Source organism: Netta rufina, assembly GCF_964035555.1.
Source record: "Netta rufina genome assembly, chromosome: 8".
Classification (NCBI taxonomy): Eukaryota; Metazoa; Chordata; class Aves; order Anseriformes; family Anatidae; genus Netta; species Netta rufina.
The window spans coordinates 168,207-180,643 of NC_140131.1; the positions used below are offsets into that span (position 1 = coordinate 168,207).

Sequence of the window (12,437 nt, forward strand, 5' to 3'; positions counted from 1 at the left end):
ACAGAAATAAGCTTTAACATATAGGCTGTATACAACTCAAATACAGGTAATACTTTTAGCAATAACTTACAGATACAAACTAATGATAAACTACAATTTCACAAATAATTGTAAACATTTTGCACAATTGTCAGTCCTTTCTTTTAGGCAAAGTGCTCTTTTGATGACAAATAAATTAACAAATACATAACTAGAGTGGACTACTTCCAGACAATACAAAAAGGTGTTTAATAAGGCTTGTAAACAATGTAATATTTATTTATGCAGAATCCATAAAAGTGTCTTGCAGGCTAAATACATACTTACATACCTGGGCAGCAGAAGTGGTCTTGAAAATGCTTTATATGTTAAATAAAAAGTTAACATTAATATCTTTCCAATGATATTTTTCATATACAATAAATGACTTAAGATTACATCCTTAATAGCTTATATCCCTGACAGAAAGGAATTAGGTATGACTTATTGGCAGTTGTGTCATTGAATGGGGTAGCAAAGGCTGGAGTCCAAGAGCTGTAGGTGAATGAGCTACAAAGACAGAAAGATTTACTGGTCAACTTCATTGGAGGTAGAAAAAGATCATTAGCTAGTAAATTAGCTACTAAAACCCACTGGGTAAGTAACGGTTTACTAGTCCTCAACCAACTAAGCAAGCTTTGTTTTTCTAGCCAAGTCTGACACCAGGAGGCACCAGCTGGCATCACAGACACTTCCACCAACCCCGCACTTTGGGCCCAGTGTTCACACGCCTTCATCCACAGCCCACCTTACACCACAGTTTTTGAGAAGAATGAACTCAGGCCACACATGCAGCTCAGAGTCCAGTGCTTCCAAATCCTTCAGTCTCTCCTAATCATAAGTAGGAGACAAAGTTGACTTGCCAGGTCAAACACCACACAATCACAAACATTTTTGAAAACCAGATTCCTCCCACCTCCACTCCCCCACCCACTGTGCATCACTGTGAAGGAAGATGAAGTTTTTCAGTGCAGTTGCTGGATTTAGTACACATTCAATTCATGGGGTAAGAGTTGGGGGCTGGATAGTGAACAGTTTTCACTTAAATTAAGTATGGGGGAAAATACACCACAGATACTTTAAAGTGTTTGACTTCTCATTACTAACATTCACAGTTTGGAGGAAGTACAAGAAGTGGTCTTCACACACAGATTTTCAGCTGCACTATTACAGTGAAGGACTATTGCTAGAAGTGGCACACTTCTTAATGAGGCACAGACAGCAAATACAGTTTTGAGATATTCTATAAAGAATACTAGAAATGAGAAATCAGTAAGCTTCTTTAACTGATGCTTGGTAAACTGTTCTCACTACAGTCAATAATGATTTTACTTGGATATGGAAAGTTGTTGTACCTACCATCCATATAACTATGTAGAGCAGTTAACATAGTCCCATCTTGGGGTACATACGCTGAGTACGCCATTTCTTCTAACATGGGTGGAGACAGCCTGGAGGGCTGAACTGCTGTGACAGGAGCAGTAGATGAATGATTAGGACTAACATGTTTCTTATGGCGTGCTCTACAATTTTGAAACCACACCTGAAAAGGGGGGAAAAATTTACATCATGTTGATCAATTGCATTCTGCTTTGACATGAACTTGATAAAAAAAAAAAAAAAACACACTCAGATCAGTTAGTTAATTTGGCCTTCAGCATAACACTGAAATATTTCTTCTTCCAAAAGAAGAAATATCCACTCTAAGACCGCATGGTGCCTTAAGCACATGCAGAAAAGTTAGGAAAGCTTCTGCAGCAACCAGTAGCCTGCAGAGGCAGAGAACAGGCACTGGGAGGGGCTGCATGGTTCCTGAGGCAAGCGCCTGGCTGGACTGAGGAGCAACACCCACAACAGCCCAGCAGCACAGTTTAGACTGCTGCCCCCAGACACACAACTGGACAGATCTGTCTGCGCCTGAACACTGTTGGCCGCAGAACAGATTTTCACAGGATGCCAGTTTTACTTTTTCATGCTGAGAAGCAAGCAAGCTTCAACTTTTTTAAAAGCTTAATCACAGCTACCTGATACCTCGCTTCTACAGAAGCGCTGTCAGTCTTCTGAGCTAGGTTGAGACAAGGGAACCGCAAGTTTCTTTTTATTTACAACAAAATTTATAAATTATATCATATGTAAAAATATTTGTATGCAAAAAGAGCATGAATATAATGATTGTTGAGAGGCATCTTCAAGCAAAGTAAGAATCTAAGTTTGTGTTTCTCACAGTTTTGAATTGTTTAGGCATATATTTCAACTCTGCTCTCTATACCACTAGATACTTAAATCACTAGATCCTTAATCCTCATGTCTGTGTTACATATCACAAGCCATTTTCAAGAAGTGCAGCTCTTAAAAACAGACTACTGAAATCACAATTTTATATTTAGAAAAAGCTTAGTGCCAATTTATATACTATTTAAGCTAAGGAGTTTCTTCCTGGAAGATAAATAATCCTCCACACAAAACACAAGAGGACTACAGCAAATCATCCAAATCAGCACTTTGGTTCTAGACCTACTCCTGACTAAGGAAGTTGTCCAAAGTTATATTAAAACCACCAGATTAGATTTTTTAAAATCTCACAATAACTACATTCCTATTGTTGATTTATCATCAACCATTCCCAATGGATGAGTATCAGATTGCTAGTCAAGTAATTTAGCACAGTCACCTGTATAACACGCCTGCTCAGGCCTGTTCTTTCTGCCAGTTTCTGAAGTGTTTGTGCATCTGGATTGTTGTCCTGAGCAAACTGTGCTTGCATAACCTGAAAAGGAAAGATAAGAGATTACAAGTTTTTATTTTTGTGCAGTCTTGAGAGTGACGTTATAGACTCTTCTCAGACTATTACCCTCCTCCTTCAATGCTTTCAGGAAACTGCTTTAACCACTAGTCTCCAGACAGTCCCCAGTACATTAGGAAAACAAAAAAATCTGCAAAAAAACAAATCCAAAATATAAGCCCCTTTTTCTGTTTATCTGAATCAAGACATTTTTGAGAAATGAAAGAAATGAATTCTGCTTGGAAATAGCCAAACATAGACAAAGTGTTCTGTTGTGATTGCATGAGAAAATCCACTGTAGAGTGATTCAAACATGCTTGATAAAGAAAACATCTTAAGCATCAGACCACAGTGCACAGCATAAGGAAGGAATGAGCTTTGACTGGCCTTCCTGAACTTGTCAATCACTATTGGCATCTTGTATTATATGGAGCAACTCAATCCTCTTTTCAGCTACATGGAGGATGCAGGCAACTTGGAAGCTCTTTGTGCCTCGTTTACTTTTCACTAATGAGAGACACACACGCTCCACCCTGACTGACCTGCACTATGCAACTGTTTTGTTGGATTCTTCTTTTTAATGAAGACTGAAGAGAATACTTGTCATTATGATATCAGCTACAATTTTTGAGGAAGGACGAAGCAGAGATGTCAACCTGGCCTGCATCCTAAACAACTTTGAAGCCTGTAAGAGTTTACCTTATTTAAGGAAGTAAGACTTAGATTTCTGTGGGATTTCTTCAGCAACTTAGTAAACTAGTTTCTCATTTCTGTATCTTGTCCCTTGACGGTCTGCATATTTTGCCTATTTCAAGGATTCAGACTACTACTCTTCATGTTCAGAAGTGTTGGAACTATTTACTTTCCAACTGAATTCCATACAAAGACAAAGAGCACAGATACCCTTCTGAACACGGAGTACTTCACAAAGCACACTATTATACGCTGCCACTCTGACAACGGCTCTTTCCTCTGATACTTCTCTTAGTGGAAATCAAGTCTTATATCAAGGAAAGGTACAGAGACTGAGGCACTGAACAGACAGCAAGTGTCTTAAAACAAGAAGCCTGACGAGATCACACATCCACTGAAGTAGGTAACAATCTATTTAAAACAGGAAAAGAGAACATGAAAGTTTCATTGATGTCAAACCAGGAGGAGCCCCGAATACAGTTTCTGCTCAATTAGTTGGAACTATTTCCCATTCAGTTGGTGCTGGAAAAGACAGACCCCCTTCTCCAGAAGTTCAAGCTTAACATCCTTGCCTTATGCCATTTTCAGGTTTTTTTATGCCCTTGTCTCCAGTCATGGGTGAAATAGCAAACCAAGCTTTGAACAGCCACGTCTTGTTATACAGTGCTGCTTAAATGATGCACATTATTATATCTCTGCTTAGTTTCCCTCAACTGTTTTTACCATGGACAAGAGGAGTACAGGCTGACAAGATAGAACTTAAACTGAGACACCAAAAAAAAAAATAATAAATAAATAAATTAATTAAAAAAATGGTAGTGTAGTGGCAGTGTGCATCCAGAAACTTGCTGAATATATGTTATAAACTGAATGTGGGGATGTGTAGCTAGAATTAGGGAGAATGCTGTAGCTTCTTTCCCACTACAGGTTGAAGCCTCTAAGTCTGGTCTCACTACTACCCTTTTCACAGGGAGCTGGTCATGGCCCTGGTCATGGTGTTTTTCTAATTTAGTGAGCTGGTGATCCAGAGGGAGAAATTACTCATATTTGAGGCAGTCCAGAGCTAACTCTTGCCAAGATAGCAACAATAAAAAGCCTTGAAAGCAGAGCAGACGCAGGCAGTCCCCATCCCTCCCCCTTCAGGGCAGGCTTGACCCTACAAGGAGTTTTTATTTGATACTTTCAGACTTCCTAGGCTCCCACTTCCCTTTCATCTTGACAATGGAAAGGAATATAACTAGTGGTTGAGCTAGTACAATGGGATATTGAAAAAATGTGTTTCAATAATGCATGATCAAGAACAAATTAGACAGTAAGAGAACTGCTGCCAAGAACTTTAAATACACTTTTCCTGTATTTTACTCCATCCAGTTCTGTGAAAAAGTCCCCTGTTCCCCCCACTCCCCCCAAAAAAAAGAAAAAAAAAATGCAGCATTAAATACCAAAGCTAGGCTCTTGAAACATGACACCAAGACTACAGAGCTTAGTATGTTTTAACAAGCAGCAGCAAAGCTCAAAAGATACTTTGAGAATTAGCATGCCTGTGAAGCATTTTGTAAAGGCTGAGAGAAGGGGAAGAGAAGGAAGAAGAGCAAGGATGAGTCCCTATTGATAGTCTATCTTGCTAGTGCATATAAATATAGCCAAGACTGTAATGTGATCTAAAAAGCAAGTATTGACATGAATTAGATGCTGAATTATGCTTTAGATGAAACAACGGTGATAAGAAATGACAACTACTGCTCATCTTCTTTATAAACCAAAGAGAAACAAGAAAAATTTAATTGACAAGAGTTGAGCTGTGTTCACATGAATATCAGTAGGAATCCAGAATACTTACCCATTTTGAGAACACACACTTTTACAGTCTTTATTGTACACAACAAAATCCAGGCTTCCTGCCTCTTAATGTCTTTAAGTCATACAGTACCCATCTCTAGCATAACTCTTGATGCTACGTAATTCTAAAAATATTCTCCATTATGTGTAGTGATGTAAATGTCTGATCAAATAGATGTAAACCAAGCAATCAAAAAATCAACCTTTTTGTTTCCACTCTGCAGGATTACCAGCTGCCCTCAGGGGAGAAAAAAAAAAAAAAAAAAAAAAGCTTGAAGGATAACTATTTCATATGAAACCATTGAAACTGACAAACTATTCCAGAAACATGCTCCGTCTTGATAGTTTATGAAATAGTTTAAAGCGTACAAACCTCTCTCTCCCCCCCCCCACCCCTCACATCTGTCTTCCTATCAGTTCAGGAGTTATGTCCTGCATAAATCTGAAATACTCAAGTTTTTAGCACTGCATTTACCTGGAGTTGATCTGCTGTGAAGCTGGTCCGAGCTCTTTTTGCTGGCTTTGGATGATTAACATCTTGTTCTGTTAGCAATGCTCCTTCCACATTAATCCCATTACCTGAAGCATTAAAAAGAAAACAATGCTGTTGTATCCTAAGCATTCAAATTATGTTGTTCATAAATCAGACTGTCCTCCAACAGTAACTAACAGTAGCTCACCAGCTGAATTCCATCTTGAAAAAAAATTGTTTTGCTTAAAGTTAAATTGATCTGGCACCATCACCCATAACACCCAAATAAACTCCCTTGCAAAAAATGGAAGGGATAGAACCCACATGACATTTTATCAGTGAGACGTGCTTTACTTTCTCTTCCTTGGGATAAAAAACAAGTTACACAAACTTAAAATAAAAAGAAAAAAATAACTTTTATACATCAAATAATTTGCACATTATTTTAATTCAAGAACCTGTGCTTCCAGCCTTTGTAAAGCTAGATAATTACCTCTTTTAATAAGGAAGATGAAGTAAAACCCAACAATTTAATTAAAAATAAGCCACAAACAGTTCTTAAAAGCTGGATGTTACCATTTTCAACTTCTCTTTTCAGATTGTCCAACATGCAGTCATAATGTACTCTACAAAGGACTTTCTCTTCGACCAAAGCAAATTCCTCTCCAGTAGAAAGTTGTCTTTTGCAGGAGAAGCAGGCAAAACACGCCAAGTGATATACATTTCCTTTAGCCCTCCGGACCCAGTCAGTAGAATGAATGTGCCTCCCACAGCGGGAACAGCGGGTGCCATACCGCCTGCAAATAACAAAGGCCAACAGAAGGCTAAAATCTCAGACACTAACCATCTTGGGCAAAACAGTCACCCCAGGAGTGTCAGTGTCTATGTGATGTGGAAGTTCAGCTGAGATCCACACCAAGTACATTGACCACACAAAACTAGGAGGACTACATAACTGCATTTTAACTGCAACAAAATCAGCAAGTCTGTATGTGCAATTTTAAGGCAAGATTACTACTGAACTACAGAAGTTAATGATTTTCTTAAGGCAAAGAGCAAAACTTCTGAACTATAAAACAAATTCAAAATTCATCTTTCCTTTTACAAAAGCAATCTCTTTCAAAAGCTGTCAGTGGCAGATAAAAACAGCAGACCTCACATTCAAAATCCTCCCATTTATTCAAATATATTTCACATTACCGTAGTGGTAGTCCAAATAATTTAGCTGTATCATCCTTCACTAATCATTTTGACCCTTTTAGCAAAAGGGGGACAACCTACATCTCCAGAGTAATTTCCTTAATTACCATCATGTTTATGATTTTTCATCCTTAAAAGAAATTCAAATATGGACAAATATTTACATCGCTACTGTAGAATATTGCTCTTTCAAGAGAAAACTAGCAACCAGGATATGTTGAATTATGTATAAGCATTCTGAAAAAAAAGTCTGCAAAGATTTTAAGTCCCATAAAATGTATTTTGTTCTTCCAAATGCCTGCAGTACTCAACCTGCTCCCTCCCTCCATGTCAAAACTGACTAGCTGACCATAATCCATTCACTACACAGGTAAGAATCCCATAAATATTTTGGTATGGGGAAGTACTAGTGGTAACACCAAAATTAACAGCAATTTTTTTTTCCTGCTTACTGAACTGAACATTTGATATCTTAAGTACTGGGGCCAGAAAGTCTTTTAATGCTAGCCAGAGTTAATAATATTCTTCCTTACATGATCAGAAATTAATCTTGAAGAGCATTTCACATTTAAATCAAATTGATCATAGAAAGGTATAACCGCTGCAACCATCTTAAAGATTTAGAGATTTATTTTGGGTTGTTTTAGTATTTCCATGGGATATCCTATGTCTTATACCAGTGAGAGTGATAGTCCAAACAGAAAGTCATCTCAACTCTACCTTGTATTCTCAATCGCCCTTAGGTAATGCTATGATAGATTTACATGTTTACACAATTTTTACATTGCACTTGATAGATTTACAACTTTATTTTGATAGGGACTTTGACTAACATTTCCACCCTCTGTGCGTACAGAGGTAAATTATTCTATAAATGCAGTAGCTAGGCATAACTTAAAGGAAAAAAAAAAAAAAAAGGACTTGGTACGTAGGTACATTAGGCAGACTAGGGGTTTCCCAAATCCCTCTACAACACAAACAAACAAAAGACCAACTCAGTAGTTCAATTACTTAAACTGGCAACAAGAAAAAAAAATCATATAAAGATAGTCTAAACACACATTTTAGTTACAGACAAAGCAAAACCTGACAAGCAAGTGTGATATTTTATCTAACAAAATTATATTGCTACATGATATACCTGAAATAATCAAGTTTGCAGAAGATATCTTTATCTTTGATGTAACAGCTGGTATGCCTTCCTAGAGACGTTCTGCAGACACTGCATGAGAGACAGCGCACATGCCAGCAGAGGTCGTTTACCTGCAAGAACACCAAAAGAAAGATGCCTTTCAGTTTGTAAATACAAAACACTAATAGTAGTGGCAGAAGGCCTTTTTTTCTTTTTTCATACAAACAGAAAAGACTATAAACAACACATACTGTGATTCACAGAAAATTTATCTTCAAGGCAAAACTGCCTATAGAACTGCATACATATTAGGGGTTAATGAATTTGACAAAGGTCTTCAGAAAATGCTTTCATGGCTTTGTAATTAAAAGCACAGGAAGAGGAAGCAAGAGATTCAAGTTCTACACAGGTATTTTGTGACCAGTTCTGTTCTCACAGTATTACAGTAACAGAGCAAGTTTTGGCCTCACATGACCTTACTGCTAACTTACATGCTCCTACTTCCCAGTCAGCAGAAACTCCTGCTTAACAAAGAACAAACTTTGCAAAGTGATTTGAAATTTTAAAATGAAACTACCGAAGCAAAACAGAAACAACATGGTTTGTCAAGTAGAAACACACCATGAAACACACCATATCATCAATTGTCAATTTCTGATAAAGCTAAGTTAGGGAATAGATTGAAGAGCTTCAAGACATCAGCAGTTTTTTTATAGCAAATTCAACAATTGTTTAAGATGTAATGCCCGCAGTGAAATTAGTTATAGTCATGGAAAGCAGTAGCCAATCGGGAGTTTTGAAAAGCCATGTATAAGTTATGTGGAATTTTCATTTCTTCATTCTTATAAAGAAAATTCTTTGTCATGAACATGTTGTGCATTACACACCAGCTTATAACTTGATTTAAAAACCTAAGACTCCCACTGACCACAGAAGTTAAGTAGTAGGTGTTTATATAATTCTAGATTTTATAGGAGAAATTACATAAAGCAAGCAACCAGCAAGTTAAGATATACGAATTTTTATTTTTAAGTGTCCCGTGTCCATTTCTCATCCTATAGCAAACATTAAGAACTTCAGCCCATATACTGTGAATGGCAAAACAGCAGATTTGAGATAATCCAGGATGTTCCTTTCATAAAAATGCTGCCAGACAAGCCACAGAGAAAGAGAAAGTAAGGTATCAAATCTTACAGATCAGGCTGGAAAAGCCTATTTCAGCCATTCTTGAGGTTTTAATATTACATCTTGGAGCTGCTCAATGCTCCCTCAAGATTTATTCTTGTTGGCAGCCATATTTTCATAGACTGACAAATTTACACCACAGTATAATGTGAAACTGTTGATAACAGCTGTCACCAAATTGAGCCTCACAACTATTCTTTAAAATGGATGCACTGCAGACAGACACAGGACAGCAGCTTTTGGGCCAGACCAAGCCCACCCAGTGCTTCTGCACACAAAGACTTGCCAGGCGACGCCCACTACAGCCCACACCAGGACCCCTAGAGAAGGCAACGGGATCCCATGCACAGCCAGGCTGCTGGCACACAGCTCCGTGCAGCATCAGCGGTGCAAGGCACAAGCTGACATCCCACAAGACAAAGCTCGTTGCACTGACTGCTCTTGAGAGGCTAATGCTCTTCCATAGAAGAAATCAGTAGCTTTGTTACATGCCCAGGTTGATGTCATCCTTCTACCTTCTTATTTGTTAATTTATAGGGCTGAAATTAGAATACACGCTGCTGCTGATCAGCAAGATTACCAGGCTCCCACCACAGATTTCTTTTACCACCTATACAGAAGGGAATAATGTTTGAAGTCTAAATAATCATTTAGAAATCTTTCTCTCCAAGCCACACTATCCCAATTTTTCAGACAGAAGACAGTGATGTAAACAGTGATATAAATGACCTACCTAAATATCACTGGAGTTAATGATGACAGAACCAATTTCTGTCAGCTCTGCTCCCAGTTCCACAGCACACTTCATGTGCAAAACCAGCCTACTGCAACGGTGACTGGGGTTTACTAGCACAAATGATATACAGCTTTCCTGAACTGCAACAACCTTGTTTTAAATGAATGCCAACCCGACATACACGTTCCTTTGACCTTCTTATCACCACTGAGATCTAAAGCAAATGATCTAAACAGATTATTTTAATGTTTTCAGTGGTGCTATCAACTTTCTCTTTGCAGGATACATGACTTCGTTTAAAGCTTCACCTATTACAATCAAGTGACTGAAAGAAGAATTTTCTAATCTCACTTTTGAAAGTGGAGAGGCAAGACTCTGATCCAGGAAAACTAATGGCTCTAATCCTAGAGGAAAATAGCCACCTCCCAACTGCCTTAAATTTTATACTTAGAGACCACCACGTTTTCGATTTTAAATAATCTTGCTCAGTCCTGAATGCTAAGACTAGCAAAACTGCTCTGCAATCACACGGATTTCCTTCTTCTACAGATATTAGTAGAACACGTTTTAGAGGAATAGCTCACTTCCACGCTTCTGAATAGGTACTTTTTGCCTTTAGATTCATGGCATCTCACTAAAAAAAAATAAAAATATTATAAAATAGCTAATAAAAAATGGGTCGTGCTACCACTGCTTAATCAGGAGCATAAAGCACAACCAGAAACTTAACCATGTACTGAACAGTGTTCTTTCACGCTCCTCATAGAGAACGTGAGAAAAAGCAGCCCCAAAACAGAAAACTGTTATCAAAACATAAATACCACTTCAGCTTTCCTGAAAGGCCCAAACCTCACAGACGCGTGCAGTTAGTGCAGTTAGCTTCATAGCATTAAGTGCCGTTTCTGCAGTAGTTCTACTCACATCTGCAAGCCGAAGGGCATACCGTCTCGGCTGCAGCGAAAATAACGTGCTAAACGTTACGGATACTAACTGCCAAAGTACCAGCGACGAAGGGAAGCGGTTCGGAGACAAGCGAGAGAAGGGGGGCATGTTTCCTTAGAGCTCGTTTATCCGCTCGCAGCGCTGTCGCGTTTTCTCGTTGAGCTCGGTTTCCGAGGATCTTCATGTGTGCCGGGAGCCAGCACGGCTTCGAGGCGCCGGACGCCGCTGCCGCGCCAGGCTCCGCCGTCCCGAGCGCCGCCCGCCGCGGCCCGGTCGAGCTTCCCCCCGCACCGCCCGGGGGCGGACGCCGTGCTCCCCCCGGCCGAGGGCGGCCGGGCATGGGGCTTCGCCCGGCCCCCGCGGCCACGGCCCCGTGCCGACGGAGGGGCGGCGCGGGTCTCGGTATAGACGCTGCAGTCTCAGGTCAGGCCGGAACCCCGCCCGAAGGGCAGGGTCCGGCGGGCGCTCTTACCTTCAGCAGATATTTGTCCACGATCTCCAGGCCGCAGCTGCTGCACACGCACTTGTTGGGGGCGCAGCCGGAGCCCGAGGCCATGGACCGTGGCGAAGAGGAGGGCGACAGCGCGGCGGAGGAAGAGCAGGAGTCCTCGTCGGCCGCCGCGGGGCTCGCCTACGGGGGAGCGCACGGGAGACCGCTGTCAGCGCTGGCGGCAGCCAGTCTCGCCCGGCAGAGGCGGGGAGCTCCGGCCGTCCCGGCCCGCACGTATGCGAGCACCTGCAGGGCCCGACCGGAGCCTCTCCGCTGATGGTCGCGGCGGCAGCCAGTGCTTCTCCGCCAAGCAGGCGCAGCCGGCGGTCCCGGGACCCCCAGACTTGAGCGGGGAGAGGCGGAACCCGCCAGCCGGCACGGGGCTCCCTCCTGGGACCCGCCCCGCACCGGGCACCGGCGCCGCGCTCGCTTCCGTGCAGCCCCTGCCGGGCGACCGCCGCCCGCTCCCTCTGTGCCGCCGCCCCGCTCACCTTCTCCGAGGGGCCGCCGAGCGCAGGAAGATCCTTGTCATCCAGCCTGCACACGAACATCGGGTCGCTCTTCCAATACATGGCACTACCCTACCGCATACCAGCTCCGCGGCGGGGGCGCGATGAGGCTGCTCCGGGGACCCTGCTCCGGGTCTCTGCTCTCAGCGCCTGCAGGAAAAAAAGTTTTGTTTTCAAGGGGGTGGACCCTGCCGCGCGGGGACCTGCCTTCCGCGGGCTCGCTGGCCTCACCTCCTGCGCAAAACCCGCCTTCTGAACAGAGCGAGATCGTTATCTGCACCAGAGAGCCCGCGCCAGGTTTTGTTCAGCCAGCCAAAAAATAAGAAAAAAGAAAAAGAAAAAACACCAGAGGACACCCCCGCCCCTCCCGTTTCTCTTCAGTGTTTGCTACGGCTTCTCTCTCCCTCCAGTCTAAACGAAGATTCGAGTTACATCTCTC

At 41.5% G+C, this 12,437-nt stretch overlaps 1 protein-coding gene across 1 annotated transcript; it reads right to left on the reverse strand.

Annotated features, from left to right (window-relative positions):
* Window positions 1-451: 451 nt before the first annotated feature.
* LHX8 (LIM homeobox 8) lies at window positions 452-12,061 on the reverse strand (the record flags this gene model as incomplete). The annotated part of the gene is made up of 8 exons (XM_084291284.1): window positions 452-528; window positions 1,378-1,561; window positions 2,690-2,785; window positions 5,808-5,911; window positions 6,381-6,601; window positions 8,146-8,267; window positions 11,472-11,630; window positions 11,981-12,061. 8 exons carry the CDS (start codon window positions 12,059-12,061, stop codon window positions 452-454), a joined length of 1,044 nt encoding a protein of 347 aa, XP_084147410.1.
* Between the last annotated feature and the right edge of the window lie 376 nt (window positions 12,062-12,437).